General features: G+C 36.0%; 1 protein-coding gene across 1 annotated transcript in view; it reads right to left on the reverse strand.

The window, feature by feature from the left end:
• Positions 1 to 16,778, reverse strand: part of DYNC2H1 (dynein cytoplasmic 2 heavy chain 1) — a gene marked incomplete at both ends in the record, with an annotated part of 192,488 nt that overhangs the window by 133,651 nt on the left and 42,059 nt on the right. Inside the window, 14 exons of the mRNA XM_082012188.1 lie at positions 434 to 588; positions 1,885 to 1,966; positions 4,093 to 4,235; positions 5,064 to 5,177; positions 6,595 to 6,703; positions 7,460 to 7,708; positions 8,846 to 8,970; positions 9,105 to 9,272; positions 10,797 to 10,899; positions 12,144 to 12,288; positions 12,659 to 12,810; positions 13,564 to 13,810; positions 14,455 to 14,714; positions 15,751 to 15,906. Of these exons, the coding sequence (XP_081868314.1) occupies positions 434 to 588; positions 1,885 to 1,966; positions 4,093 to 4,235; positions 5,064 to 5,177; positions 6,595 to 6,703; positions 7,460 to 7,708; positions 8,846 to 8,970; positions 9,105 to 9,272; positions 10,797 to 10,899; positions 12,144 to 12,288; positions 12,659 to 12,810; positions 13,564 to 13,810; positions 14,455 to 14,714; positions 15,751 to 15,906 (2,208 nt within the window). The remainder of the gene's footprint in view (positions 1 to 433; positions 589 to 1,884; positions 1,967 to 4,092; positions 4,236 to 5,063; positions 5,178 to 6,594; positions 6,704 to 7,459; positions 7,709 to 8,845; positions 8,971 to 9,104; positions 9,273 to 10,796; positions 10,900 to 12,143; positions 12,289 to 12,658; positions 12,811 to 13,563; positions 13,811 to 14,454; positions 14,715 to 15,750; positions 15,907 to 16,778) is intronic.

Raw genomic sequence — 16,778 nt, forward strand, 5'->3', positions numbered from 1 at the left:
TTGCTGTAGACATATAAAGAAAGGGATGGAATAAGGAGCTACATGGGGAAAATTTATACAAGCAGAGGCAGGAATTAAATTGATGGAATGATGATGGATTGTTTGCAACACAATTCTAATACATATGGTTGAAAAAATGTAAAGTGCTTTCAAGCACATTTTACTCTTTCAAGAAAACATACCCAGTCCAATACAGTCTTGAGGAAAAATATTAACAAAAACAAGAAACCACTCTTCACTCTTAGAGGCATTTGAACAGAGATGTGCATTAAGATTCATACTATTTCTCTCCTGAAACCACAGCATGAGCATATGCGAACAGAGGACGCCTCTCACAACCATGTTAGCAGCTACAGCCCATTAATACACACGGCATTTCCAAATGGGAGAGGATTTTGAAAAGACGTATGTTAAAAATGTTTTAAATACATACCTGCAAGTGGCTCTGCCTTTTTATTAGCTGTCTTCTTTTACTGTTATTGATGGTACTGTATATATGAAGGAATGTCATATACCTGCTAGGCGTTGCTCCATACATTTTACATGATTCATGGATTGCCAGAAATGACTTCAGAAAATCAGAATCACCTGTACAACATAATTTGTTACATGGATAATATGCTTATTCTTATCTCACTTTAAAATAACTAAGGAAGAGCAACAGAATATGTTTTTTGAGACATGAATTAAAAGCATTCAAAATATCACAAAGAATATATTATTGTTCAAAGTACTCTCAGGGAAACAACATGTAATTACATTTGAAATACATATTCCTCAGAAAGAAATATACTGAAATTGTTTCAAAGCTGTAAATTATTTCACTGATGTTTGGAAAATTAATTACAGGTTACTGAGGGCTAATCATAAAAGATACTTCATTTCCACTGAAATTGAATTTGAAAATACTTGGAACTTTTTTACAAAGGAAGCCCATGTATTTCTGTCTTCTCCCTTGTTTCTGATGACAGGTAGACTAAAAGGTTTTTCTAACATTCCAGGTCCTTTAATTTGTTGAACAGTTTCTCAAAAGAAGCCCAAAGATACTGTAAAATAAACTGTATTACCCTAGAAAAGAAAAAAATGCTAAAACATACCTACACATAAATGAATGCCTTTAGTAAGTACTGAGACATAGATTAAGCACCTTGACCTAGGATAAACATAGATGGTAGCATGAACACTAAAGCCTAAGTTTGGCTATTATTCTGATGGGCTGGAATACAAAACAAGAAACCCCAAGTGAACCACTGACAATTTTATACTCTGTTGGTTCCATGACTTCTAAGTACTACTTAGACTAATGCTTTATAAAAAGTGGCTAAAAGTAGTATTGTGGAAATGAGTGCCGGCACCTGTCTCCTAGTTTTCATTTGACATCCTATTTTTAAAATGGTTAAATTTGAAGTTTTATTATAAAAACAAATTATGCTGAATAAGGGGCATTACTTACAAGAAATCAGTTATTGGAGATAAAGAATTATTCAAGTAAAATGAGTAGGTCTAGGACAAGAATAATGAAAACATATAGACTGAAAAACTCTCAAAACATCAAATTTTGAGGTTGTGAAATAACATCCACATAGAAGGAAGACACAGAACAAAACAAAACAAGATGCAGCTCAATCAGTTTATAAAATTGAATATATGTAGTGATTGCTTGTGACACAGAATAGACTGGGTTTGATAAGCCAGAATGTCTGTTCCAGTCTGATGTTCTCTTGCGCAAAATGCCTGCCATGTGAACAATACTAAAGTCTATGAATTTGCTGCCGAAAACATACTCAAAGTATCTGTTATATGTATGTTATCTATGCCCAACACAGGACTGAATAAGTGTTTAATAATAAGTAATAATAACTAGTGGGACCACCTAAATATTACCTGAATGTTTTTTCTTAAGTTCCTTGTGTGCTTTTCCAGTCTTTTCTTGTTCATCTGAACCATACAGAAGCATTTCAGGTATCTAAAAAAATGAACATGATTTTTTGTATGAAAATTACAAACAAACAATGAATATTCAGGTTAAAACTAAAAAAAACCAAACCTTCAATCTAGTTTCTCATTTGAAAAGACTGAATATGATCCTTTATTGAGAATAAGGTATTTACCAAATATTTATAGCATTAAAAAAGTCAATTCCCTGTCACTGATAACTTCCTGTTCTCTCAAGCAGAGGAACTTTTGCTGGCTTTAAGAAAGAGCAACTAATTCTCAAAGAACTCTTAAAATAACACAAATGTCAAAGATGTAAGAAGATATACAACTCAACAGGAAATCAGTCTTAAGTACAACTGTTGTGGATACAACACCAGAATTAAACAATGCTTAAGTCTAAGACTTGGAAGTCTTTTCCATGGCCTAAGAGTGGCCTTACCTTAATATGTTGACAACTATACAATGTACAACGGTAAAAATATACCAAGTACATTCAAGGTTTCTGGCATATGACTAAATGATAAGACTCTACTTAAAAAGAAAAAATCCGTCCTGAATTGAAAATGAATATACTCTGAAAAACAATTTTTAACTGTGTACAGAGCTGGTCCAAACATTTTTGCCAAAATGAATTTTCAGTACGACCTGCCATTGAAACTGAGGCACATTAGCAGGTGGAAATGCCCCTGTAACCCAGGCAGAAATGGCTACTCTGCGCCATCTGCTCCCATGGCTCTCCCAGGAGACTGACCAACCCCATTGTCCAGATGTGAAACCCATCATGATACGTCAGTGGGACAGGACAGATCACCTTACAGACTAGGCTGAGGGGGTTACTGAATAGGAGTCTTGGGACATGTTACGGGATGCAGCAGAAGAGCATTTCAGATTGCACAAGACTTACTATGGGTTGGCGAGGCCCCTGCAGGAGCTGGCTGCCAGAAGGACTAGAAGGTCCAGGCCAACCGGCCTGAGACATTGTGAAGTCTGGGAGTCAAAGGATACCTGGCTGCGTGTGTCTATGTGTGTACATGTATGCGTAGGTGCCTGCTGCAGGACACAATGGGGAGATCCTAGATCCAAGGTCAGTTGCTGGATGGACTGAATGTATAAGCCCAGTTACTGGGCTTACACTGATCCACTGTGTGTGTGTGCGCACGCATGCAGTGAGGCAGTCTGTACCAGCAGCTGCAGTGGGACTGTGACCTCAGGAGCTTGTACGTCCAGAGGCCAGCAACTGGGGAGACCTGGGGAACCAGAGGCAATTACTGGAGGACCTGTGTGTCTGTGCCCAGCTAGTAGGGGGATCCACATTCTGCACATGTACCTATTTCCCACTAATAGACCTTCACTGTGATCACTCAGAGAGGTGAACAGGATGATGCCAACGATGCTGTTTGTGTTTGTGCTGAGGGTTTCTGTTTGTGGTGTTCTGTGTGGCAAACATGTATATGTGTGTATGTGCTGTCTTTGTGTGTTTATGTGTGAGTCTGCTGGGAATACATGCTCAGCTTCACCACTCGTTCAAGTTAGGGTCACAAAGCTGTGGCGGTCTTGCCCCTATCAGGGTACTGCATTTGGCAGTCTCTTAACATATAGAAGTAATATGTATCTTTCTCAAACTTACACTGTGGACATCTTGAAATAAGCGGATTTTGTTCCTAAAAAGAACACACTGACTCTGTTTCATCAAGCAAAACACTTAACAAAGATTCAAGAATAACATAAGGTTTACAGTGCAATCGTAGGTATACAGCACATCACATACACCTAACAAACCTATTTTTAAACTAGCTGTCAAGCATACTAGTAACAGCAGATATCATCAGCATAGTTGGCTTTAACATTTTGTTTGCAGTCTATTTGTATTTTGTTCTTAAAAGCTGTGTTTGATGAGAGTCACAGTAGTCAGCATTTTGTTCAAGTCAGCCCACAGACGGAACAAAACATGTTACAGTTAAAACAACAATGCTAATATTACTTAACTGTTCTGCAAAATGTTCTGTCTCTGTAGAACTGCACAAATAAATTAAATAAGCACAGTGACAATTATTCCTTCACAACTTTAAATATTTTGATCTTATTCATCAAAGCTCAGTTATTTTTGAAGACACTAATGTAAACAAATCACAGTTTTTAATTAATGCAATTTACCTTTTTCATACTGTTTTCTGACCAGCTTTCCATCCACAAAACCTGACATTTCTTGTACAGTGCTGGATTACTTTCACAGTTTATTGTGAAATTTAAATTGGTAGAATCCATGATCAAGACAACATGCAGATTTTTCTGGATCCCTAAGAAAATGCAACATATTAAATATTTTGTAGATAACAATCTGACTACATGACGGTAGATTTACTGCAAATACAACATAATTTAGTGTCCTTCAAATACTTATCACAAAGTAATTTCTGAAAAAAGATATTATTACACCACATGACACTAGGGCAGGAGTGTTTATAAACAGAACTTAAGCAAATTAATTTAATATCAAGGATCCTCATTATGTCTATTAGTTTGGGGTTTTTTTTTAATTTAGAAGAGTTGATTATTTGAATAGATACCATTAATTCTTATTCCAGTTAATATAGACCAATAGAACCAATTAGAAGTAGTTCCAGGCCCTTCAGTATGACTGCCAACATCTGTATTCTTTCAGTCACATTCTTCTATTTATTTGGAAACTATTTAATCTTCGTATTGGTCCAAGGAAGAAACGCATATAGTTAAGAAACCTATCTCTAAACTTGCTTATGATTACTCAGAATCCAAAGAGATTCTTAGGTATAACTGAATAATCTGTTACTAGATATGTAAGCTAAACAAACCAGAAAACAATGGGGACAAACACTTCTTCCTTCTAATTACTTTCAACAACAGATTTCATACCAGCTTTGTAGAACATTCATGGATATAAAATTTCAGACAGAAAAAATTTTAAGCCAAGGGTTCTGTGCCCTCAAATATCACACTGTATTCATTCATTACTGCTGCCTGGTTTTTAATAACTAACTGAAAGCTAAAAATGCACACAAAAAAGGATCATGTTAGAAATTATTTGTCCATTATTATACCACTTTTGTAACTTTGCAATAAATTATAACATAATTCTGTTCACATACGGTATGTGAAATAGTTGAAGATTGGTCCCATAAATCCATCTTGTGAAGCTTGATCCTTCAGAGGAGATAGCAATGGTTCTAATTCATCTATTTTATATAGCCCAGGAACTTCTCCTATTTCAAGAATGAATTTAAAATGTCAGATCGAATACACTATAATTCTTCAAATTCCTTTGAATGATTCCCTTGAATATTCTGTATAGAGAATATGAGTATGGCAGTATTCACATCCATACTTTCAGGAGTATCATCCCATGTACTTCACCATTCTTTTCATGATATGAAAACAACAAATGAAATTACAGTGATTCCATTTCACTTAGCCTACTTTGTTTGTGTAACTGCAAAATACTTCAAAAACTCATTGAAATCTACTCGAAGACAGTGATCCAATACTGCACACAAAACAAATTAAACCAGACTGTTGTATATCAGAAAACAGAAACATGAAAGAGAGTAGTTATCTAGGTCCTCACACATAGAGGTTTAACACTGGATGATGAGAATCTGATACGGTAAGGAGACTTGTATTTGCAGCTGGGAACCAGTAAAATCTGGTGCTTTTATCAATCAGCTCTTAAACTACTGCAGTTCCAAAAAACATTTAGCAAGTTAGACTCAGTCCTTCAAAGATCTCTCTTATCGAGGAACAAAGCCAGGTAACAAATTAAAGTCACTTTTGTTATATATTATTCAGAATTATAGAATAGTTTGGGTTGGAAGGGACCTTTAAAGGTCATCTAGTCCAATACCCCTGCAATAAGCAGGGATATCTTCATCTAGGGCAGGTTGCTCAGAGCCCCGTCCAACCTGACCTGGAATGGTTCCAGGGGTGGGGCATCTACCACCTCTCTGGGCAACCTGTGCCAGGGCTTTACTACCCGCATTGTCAAAAGTTTCTTCCTTATATCTGGTCTGGATCTACCCTCTTTTAGTTTAAAACCATTACCCCTTGTCCTATCAGAACAGGGCTTGATAAAAAGTCTGTCCCCATCTTTCTTATAGTACTGAAAGGCTGCAATAAGGTCTCCCCGGTGCCTTCTCTTCTCCAGGCTCAACAACCCCAACTCTCTCAGCCTGTCCCCAGAGGAGAGGTGTTCCACATATCATCTCACTACTTTCAGAGAAGTGGTCTTTGCTGGTGTTTGATTAAGTAAAGGACTCTGTCTATTCAATCTAGTAAAACACTGGGACGCATCTCAATTTTGAATTTTATTACAGAAGGGAAGCTGTAGAGTAGAATATATTATTATTTTGTTGTTACCCTATTATAAAGGACTCCTCTGAAATAAGTAACTTAACTTGCAACTTTGAGGAATTGAAAGCACCCATACTGCAGGGCAGGTTAAAGGACAGCTAAGTGAACTCTAAGTCAGTTTCTCATGTACAAGGATTCTAGCTAAAACAGTGTAGAAAACTAACACACACTTCTGGCATGGACATAAAATTAGAAAACATCATCTAAATCTGCCTCATTGAGCTAACTCTGTGTGGTAAAATTAGTACCATAACCTTTTTGGACTTGTCTCACCTGAAGACAGTAAACTGTTGATCATCTCAAGGAACGTGGAATGAACAAACTGATAGTCTTCAAGCAGCAATACTACCTGCTGTGCTTCAATGCCCGCAAGCTCCATCACCTAGAAGCAGGGAAGACATTTAAATCTCAGTATATGGAATATATGTATGGTTCATAAAAGAATGATAATCTTTCCTTGATCATATATTACATACATATTTTCTCCACAGCTTCTATACTATTATATATTTACAAAAGATTACTAGGTTATTCAGTTATAGAAGATATCAAATATAAAGAACATTCTACCTAAATGTACAGCTTGGTAATGAAAAAATAATTAAAACACTTTCATAGAGTATATTTATGTTCCAGATGTGACTCAATTATATTGCTCTTTTGTGTGGGCTTAGCTCTAGAATTTTCTTTAGCATTGCTGAAGGTACTGAAAAACACCTAATTCATGGTTTGCATTTGTTTTAAAATTACAATAATCACTAAAATTTTACTTGATTCAGCTACTGGCAGACCATAGTAGAGACAGCAAATTAAAATACATACAAATTTAAAAATATATACATGAAAAAACCTTTCCAATATTCACATAAACTTAGAATTTATGAAGTCCACAACACTCATAAAAAACAGCTCTGGTAGTCAAAAAAGAAGAGTTTCCGGTAATTACTATAAGGAACAATATACACATCTAGACATTGAGAACTTACAAAACTCTACTTGTTTCATTTAGACTGTTGACATTTGGCTTTTCTTAAAATATCTCTTCACACAAGACTTTTGTGTCGCTCAAAATTACCATATTCTTTTTTTTTAAGACACACCTACAACACTACAAAATGGAAGACACTGCGTGACTTACATATTTAAGATCATTTTTGAACTGCTTCAGCTCATAGCCTCTGGAAATTTTGGGAGTAATCAGAACAGCTCCATGCATATGACTGACTAAAGAGGTAACTGTTCGACGACCTACACCACTCCGTCCTGCTAAAAGAAGTGATCCTCCAGGAAAACTTAGCACTCTGTCCACTTTAGAAATATAACTGAGGACTTCTTGGAACAGTAAAATCTCTATCTCTTTTTTGTCTCGCCCATAATGAATAACACCCTATTAAAAAATAAAAAAAAAATTGTGTTCATTAATAAAAAATAAAAGCAGTACAATATGAAAGAACCCAACATTTAAAAGTTTAGAAAAGAAGGGCTTGAAAGCTTAAGAGGCCACGTTGGTAATTATTACAAATAACTTATTTATGTGACAGAATTTAGATACCTTGCATACCCTTTACCAGTAATGAACAGATCACATTACCACCAGCACCAGGATACACTAGAAGTCTTTGATACATTGAAATAGAAATCTACCACTGAATTAATTAAAATTAAATAATGGATCAAAACAAAGTCTGAGCTGTCTCTGACTACAGATTAATACGTAACTTAGAAGAGTGTTTTAGGCAGCCAATTGCTGCATAAATGCAGATTATGGAATTTCCTAGTGAAACACACATAATAACAGATCCTAAGATTAAATTCTGGCCTTGTTATACTTACTAAAACCTCATCTTTGAAGCCAAATGTAATTGTGTAGTCAGACAAAAAAACAAACTCTGATTACTGAGGCTATTAAACTTTTTCCTTTCCCATATAGCCTATTGGTCACAAGTTGGCAACTAAGGAGAGGGAGTAGTTTCCCAGCTACAAGAGCTGTCCATCAAACACTATTAATAAGGGGAGGTGATCTCAAAGTTCTCTTCCTGAAAATCAGTCAGCCTAGCAGAGTTTACATGTTTGCATTTCCTCATCAAGTTCACTTTTTGTACTCTGCTGTTTAAAAGCATGCCAGATCTCCAAGTAATCCATTTGTATTTCTTCCCCAAAAAATTACATTAGCAAATTACAAATTCAGAAAGTAAAAGTTTAATAAAACACTTTGGTACTTGAACAATACACAAATATACATGCACACCAATGTTCCTCAAAATGTTGTTCATCAAACTGTTGTAAATCACCAGCAAATGTGCCTGATGCCCTTTCATTAAAATAGCCTTGCTACATGATACTTCCTACTGCCCGCCACATAGCATCACAAACCTTCCCTCACTTTACCAAATGCAAAAGATAATTCCTCGAACAAGCAGCAGACCCCACCCTAAACCTGGTGCTCACATGTTACTTCCTGAAAAAAATGTCTAGAATAATTGCTGTGGATCCTTGCTGTGTATATTCTTTTAACTTGTCTCACTTTTTGAATAATATCTTTCAGGTCTGTTGAGCTTAGTCTACCAAGTGGCCTCCCATGTGGTGGTAGAGTCTGTCCTGGTGTGATGAATGCCTCTTGACAAGCTCCCCAAGTTACATAGAAGATATCTGTGTAAATAAAAGGAAACACTTGAAAGTTTAGGTGCTCAGCTCATATGCTGTCTGACTTGATCAGCCTGATTTGATTAGGCAGTTCCTAAACAAATATTTCAGGTTTGTGTAGTATGCCTCAAATGGTTTACCTGCCATATTGTCCAGAAAATCTGTGCCCCAGTCACCTTGAAACACTTTCATCAAAACGGTATCAAACACATGAAGTTCTTTCACGCCAACAATTTTGTCACGGAACAAACGACATGCTTCATAAGCAACAATTTCCAATACATGATCTGCAGTTTGTTTCGGTGATCCTACAAAATTTAAGAAGATATTCAGCTTTATAAATTTATAATAAATTTTACTTTTCTCAAATTTTCCATTTCAAAATATGAGATTGAAAATGAGTAAGTGAAATTACATACCAGCAGGAGGGCATCAGTAAGGAAGAAATAAGAGAAAAAGTAAACATTATGAAGTGCTTTTTAATAATAGTATCTTTATGGATCATTACATGATAAAATGAAACATATTCTATTAAAACAAGTTCTTCAGTTTAGTGACGGCATTCTAATGAAAATGAACAAGGTGTTGCACACAAAGTAAAAATTAGAAGACAAAATTCCAGGCAATGAAAACAAGAAAATCCAGAAGACTCTTTTAAAGGGGAAGAGAAAGACTGATAACAAATACTAAAATAACAATAAATACCCAAAACGGTCTGTATTATAAAACGCCACTAGTGAATACAAATCTTCAATATTCTTCACAAAGGTGAGAAGGAAGGGGAGATGAGTAAATAACATGGCATGTTGTTCATCACTGAAAAAGCATATACCTATATCACCTTCAGATACAACAATGGAGTCCTTAAACAGGGTGAGATTACCCATTCATTGATTGTCAGTGAGCTTTTCTGACCTTATTCAAGCTACATTTACACCATCTGATGATCCCAGAAAATAAATGGAGAGCAGGAATAACATTCATATAACTTCTATATTCTTTAAACAGCCCTCTATGTAACCTTTTAATTACTGTAAGAGCTAAAACACAGTAAGGAGTAATTGCTCATGATGTATTACTAATCGCAATTTCAGAGACAAAAACAAGATTAGAAAGAAGCCTATACTGTCTGTTCGGCAAAGCGCACAAAAGTGAATACCTTTACAAATTTCACCATTTCCAAAGTTAAGGAAAGAAGAACTTTCAGATTAGATTGTAATTATCAAGCATTCCCAGATTGTGAGAATATTTAGACTCTTATATAGGTATTTGTAAATTTCTACAGATGAGATAGTTTTCTAGATGTTTTCTGTATGTATAAGGGTGGTTATAATCTTTTGTTAAGTAGGACATAGATGATGTGTAGCAGTTGTAGTTCCACAGTCACATTACCAGGTTTATACAACCAGGTATAAAAAGCAAAGCATGAGAGGCAAGTCCCTCAGAATCCAGAAGACAAGACATATAGTCAGAAAAACCCCTAACCCAATCACTCCCCCTCCAAAAAAAAAAAAAGAAAAAACATTATGTGGAGTAGGGAGTACACTTTAAATTCCCATAGTAAAGGATGCAGTCACAACCTACTAACTTCCCTTAATCTATACACAGCTCCCACACATATTTTAAAACATCATTGGAGATTTTTTAAACTTGTTTACTATATGTTATGGAATGAACTGTTAGGCATTCTTTCCCTCTACTGAGTTACAGACAGTTCACAGTTTAGAAAGAGCACTGGGTGAACGAGTTGCATGTGAAGTAAGACTGACAACAACAATAATTTAGGCCATTTTAGAACAACTTTATCAATGAAAACGAAGTAAGTGACTTACCATCTGCCAAATCGTATCTGAATAAACCAAGAACCCACTGAGTAAGAATACATGGTGTAAAAAGGTAATGACTGTGATCATCAACTGTGAATTTCGCTCGTACCTAAAAACAGAAGTTGGGGGAGGGAATGATGTTTTAAAATGCAAAGCACTTGGAAATGCAGCTTTAATTTTTCTGAAATACCAGACAAATCAGTTTTCTATTTGGTTTAGATATTTTATTAATGCACTCTAGATTTTTTGAAAAGTGCAGAGATGAATTGTTTCAATCTTTTTTTCTAATGGCAAAAGATTTTCTCATAATTATAACATTTCTTCTGTACCATTTTTAATGCAAACAACTGCACATATCAACTAGGACTGTTAGTGCAGTATTATTAGACAAAACACAATTTTTTTAAAGCAATACCAAATATAAAATGCAAAGGAAATATAAAAGTGTAATTAAAAACTATCTAAACCAGTAACACTTAGTCACTACAAAAGACTTCTTACAGAAATACTAACTCTTCCCCCAGATATGATATTTGAATTTATAACTCTATCTTTAATTCAAAGAACAACTGCCTTCATCAGTTATTTGGTCCCAGCGCAATGAGATTTAAACTTAGATTTCTTAGAAGACATTTATAACATCATATGAAACTCCCACTAACTGGTGCATGCTAGCCAGTGACTATACCTACATTCCAGACACAGAGATCAGCTTTATATCATGGTTCTGTTTAGGATGGGGACACACATACATGTGTAAGTAAGCATACACACATAAGTAAGCACTTAGATCCCCACAGTAGCTACCCCAGTAAGGCTATGTACATGATTACAAAAAGCAAGCACTTAAGTGCTTTGCTAGATAGAAGTCCAAAAAATTTAAGTGGCACGATAAAATGAACTTGTGTGTGTCTAACCACCTATTTTTAACAGTGTAAATTTTAACAGATAGTCCTTGATGTGTGTAAAGGACTCCACCCTCATATCTATCTCCTCTATTCATAACAGCATCCATAACATCTAAGCACATAACAATCTTTCATGAGTATGCTGTCTCCTCATGCATTAAGTAGGAAAATACTACTATCCACATTTTATAACTCAGCAACTGAAAGCATAGCTGGTTAAGACCCTTGCCAAAATCATCCAATATGTGGGAAAGCAAAAGCACTTACCGCTTACTCAGTTTGCCTCTAAGACCTAGAATTCTCTGCAAATAAGTAGCTCTAAAATTGATATCAACATTACAAAAAAGATACAAACTTGGATTTTAATACTGATAAACCTTTTTATTCTCTTGTTAATATCAAAAAATCTGAATTCTCCTTGAAAAAAGAAATTATATTTCCATACCTGTTCATATACTTGAACCATAGATCCTGCTAGCTGATGTATTTTTGGTAAAGAACCCCAAACAGGGTGATTCTTTAGGTTTTTCTGTAGTATAGGTTCCAAGTAGGCACTACAAATAGTTTGCAGTTGGTCTCTTTCTGGATAGCTACAAAGGAAAAAAAAAAGTAATCCTTATGGATTATAATTGTTAATTTTTTTTATTAAAAAGATTAAAATTTTATACATATTGCTGAGAAATGTCAATGAATAGCATCTACATTTAGAAGCTAAGTAAAATTATTATTTTGCAATAGGTCACCCTCAGAAATTTTCTAAATACATCTGTAATTCTGTTCAAACTTAAAACCAAACAAACTTCTTTTCAATTTCTCTAATTTTGTAACCAAACAGCACCTTAATATAAAGCTGCAGAAAGCAGACACATCTTCATAAAGACTAAATTGAGCAAGGGCCCTCTGTTTATAACAGAGGCTGAATCTGAGTTCTGAGAGTCAAACTAATTTTCACATACTTACTCAATTGCACAGAGACGAACAATAGAAGTAAATCTGGAGGTAAGTTTATGTCTTCCTAATGTTCCTCCAGCAGACATGGAAGCGACAATTTGGATGTTTTCTAAGCCAACCCATTCCAGATTTTCATCGTAAAATCCTTGATATGTAAGAACCTTTAATAATTAAATAACTATTTCATTAAAAGAATGCCAACAGAGTATCATTAAAAAAAGAAAGAGAAATATACCATTTTTACTGTTTTCTTAATTGCCAGAGATATACTACTCCTCCCAGTATGGTGTCAGCTGCAAACTTGCTGAGGGTACCCTCTGCCCCATTGTCCAGATCATTAATGAAGATGTTAAACAACTAGCCTTGTACTAGTTGTTGTAAAATGGCTTACAACTAGTCTTTGTGCCACTGATCACTACCCTCTGGGCCTGGCTGTTCAGCCCCTTTTCAACCACCTCACTATCTGCTTATCCAGCCCATCCATCAACAGCTTTTCTGTGAGGATATTTTGGGAGACAGAATCAATGGCGTTAGTGAAATCCACGTAGATTTCAGCTCTCCCCTCGTCTACCAGGTCTGTCATTTCATTATAGAAGTTTATCAAGTTGGTCAAGCATGACTTGCCCTTGGTGAATCCATGCTGACCACTCCTTATGATTTTCTTGTCTTATATGCCTACTGCATTATAACTCGTTAAGGCAAGCACTGTCTTCATTTACTTATGTATATAAGACAAATGAAAATGGTATCTTATTTCTGTCTGACACCTACATATTCCATCAAAGTACAAACAAAACTCATGTCAATGCAGATGTAGGATGTTAACTCTGACAATTAATGTTGGTATTTCCTGTATACACTAAACTATTTCCAGTACACTTAAATCTCTTTATAAATAACACACAAGTGTTCACCTGCTGTAGAAAAGCTACGAGAGTGCTTGTTCCCCATTTATCAGGTTTGGGTAGATTGATATCCTTTAAGTACAACACAAGTCTTTCACAGTCCTTTGGTCTGTATACTCGCCCAGTGTTTGTACTGATTACAATGCAAGTTTGACTTAATTTTTGTAGAAGATGTTGAGAAGTAGTTTGTGCACTGCAATGAATGGTAGCAATCTGACTGGATCGGAGTTGAGAAAATGCATAATGAAGCAGCATCCTAAAAAAGCAAATGTTTACATACATATAAGTAATACATAAATGCATTAAAATACCATATATCCAAAGATATTGTAGTTTTTGATTTAAAATGCATATACTATATACTGTATTAATGTAATAGATGATGCACGAGGTTTGCTGAATTAAACATTCTTACCTTTAAAATTGTAATATTTTCCATTCAAGAAATCCAATAGAAGTGTATGATACAGCTACACAAAACAAATACCTAGCCTAAATATCTTGTATATAGCGATCCAAACTATCTAAATAAGGAACCTAAGACAGGCAACAGGATGATCTAAATTCAGTTGCCTGCACACAAGCATCTAGTGCCTCTTGAGATGAGACTGGATACCTCATGTGCCTTTCAGTTGTTGCTCTGTGACAGCACAGGTTTTCCAAAGGTCCTGTTTCATATCTAAAAGCCTCATTCAGATGTCTTAGATGCATAGTGGCAGTCTGAACCTTCTTCATAAGAATTTACCCCTATTTGCCACTACCGAACCTATGTTTCATTAGTAACCTAAACAAGTGATATTCTATCAGAAAGTCGTATGATAAAACCATTATAACAAAATATTACAATTTTTGTCAAATACCTAGAAGTATATTTTGCTTAAAATAGGAAACAGTTTTTACCCCTTTCCACATCCTTCAGGGCCCACAAGAAGAAATGGCTGCTTATTGTTAAAATCTAGCCAGGGTCTAAAGTAATCTAAACCTCTTTGCATGTCAGGGGTTTGAATGACAGGAAGTGTTTGGAGATTACTGAAGTCATCAGCTGTTAGATTTTCAGGTTTTTTCAGCTGATACAGCATTAGCTGTCCAGTGTCAGTGTCATAATATGTGTCCAGGGGCTTCCTCGGATCTGGTGGAGATTCTTGTGCCCAACTGAAGATCTTTAAAAAAAAGTTAAAATAAAGCTTCTGTTAAATTCATATTCCTAATGACAAGATCTATAATTTTAAGCTAATCTAAAGAATGTTCAAAGAATACTTCTGTAAAATCAAACATTTAAACCTTCAATTTGATAGTTTTAAGGCTGCCTTTGAAAATTCAATCATGTTATTCATATGTTTTATGATTAAGTCCTTAACTAAACAGTAACATATTACTCTTCCACATATTACTTTTTCATAATATAAAGAACATAAAATAAACTGTATTTAGAAAAGCTTTATATAAACATGTTTTCATATTAGGCAACATACTTAATAATAATCATAAGAACAAGTAATGCCTTCACATGCATTGATAGCTAATTCCAGAAGCTGAGTCTAAACCTTTACCATCTGCCCTGTATGTATGTTATAGCTCCAGGCTGTCTTTTGGAAGGAAGTACTTCCTTCTCTCCAACACAAAACCCAAGTGTGACTGTGGAGATAACTACCTCCAGGGTCAGCCTTCTGTAGACACTAGGGACCAGTATACCCACATAGTTTTCCAATACTATTCCCTAGTCCTTGTGCCCTCAAAAGTCTACACAGACAGAACCACACCCCAGCAGATACAACACATAACCTCAAAATAATGCTGTAAGAACACCTCTCTGGTGAGGTGGTGCAACAAAGCCCTCACATTATTATTTCAAGCATTCTGAACAGAAAAAAACCCACAAAATAAACCTGGATTACATATACACAATACATGTACACACACAGAGTCTGCTATAGTGGGTCCTTGCATAAAGAGGTATGGACAGAAGCCACTCTCTCTCTCTTGGCACAGCACATGTGGCTGGATGCACTTAGCAGTGTATCAGTGACACATTAAACATTCCTTTACTTCTCAGCTATTTCCCTATAGACAACACAAATTGCAAACAAATTAGAGCACAGATATTCTATTATTGTAAATCTGCATTGTTAGGAGACAGAAAATCACTACTATATATACTGAGAAATTTTTAATAAACTTGCTGAAAAAGATTATTACCTCTTTTGCAAATTCTTGTCGTGATTTCATGTTCAGATTGCCACCAAGACCACGTAACAAGTTAATAATAAACTCTCCATGTGCAGTACACCCATGAAGATGAGACAGTCCATTCATGACGGTTCCAACTAAACTTGTTTCTACCACAGAGTCATTCTGTAAATTGCAAGTTGCAGCAGATTTAAATAAATTCTTAAAAATAAACTGATGTATTGCTAGCAGACTATTACTCATTGCTCTTTGACACTTCCACAAATGATGAAAGATTTCAACACTGCTGCTGTTCTAGAAAATTCATTTGACATGGAATTATTTTTAAGTATTGATTTGGAATTTTTAATTCCAGCCTATGTATTGATCACAGAATCATTAATGTTGGCAATGACCTTTAAGATCATCAAGTCCAACCATCAACCCAACACCACCATGCCCACTAAACCATGTCCCGAAGTGCCTCGTCCACACGTTTTTTGAACACTTCCAGTGATGGTGACTGCACCACCCCCCTGGGCAGCCTGTGCCAATGTTTGACCACTCTCTCAGTAAAGATATTTTTCCTGACATCCAGTCTAAACCTCCCCTGGCACAACTTGAAGCCATTTCCTCTCATCCTATCACTAGTTAGTTGAGACAAGAGACCAATACCCACCTCACCACAACCCCCTTTCAGGTAGTTATAGAGAGCAATGAGGTCTCCCCTCAGCCTCCTCTTCTCCAGACTAAACAACCCCAGTTCCCTCAGCTGCTCCTCATAAGACTTGTGCTCCAGACCCCTCACCAGCTTCGTTGCTCTTCTCTGGACACGCTCCAGCACCTCAACGTCCTTCTTGTAGTGAGGGGCCCAAAACCAAACACAGTATTCAAGGTGCGGCCTCACCAGTGCCAAGTACAGGGGCACAATCACTTACAACTCCTGCTGGCCACACTATTTCTGATACAGGCCAGGACGCTGTTGGCCGCCTTGGCCACCTGGGCACACTGTTGGCTCATGTTCAGCCGGCTGTCAACCAGCACCCCCAGGTCCTTTT

Source organism: Phaethon aethereus, assembly GCF_964289735.1.
Source record: "Phaethon aethereus genome assembly, chromosome: 1".
NCBI classification, from domain to species: domain Eukaryota; kingdom Metazoa; phylum Chordata; class Aves; order Phaethontiformes; family Phaethontidae; genus Phaethon; species Phaethon aethereus.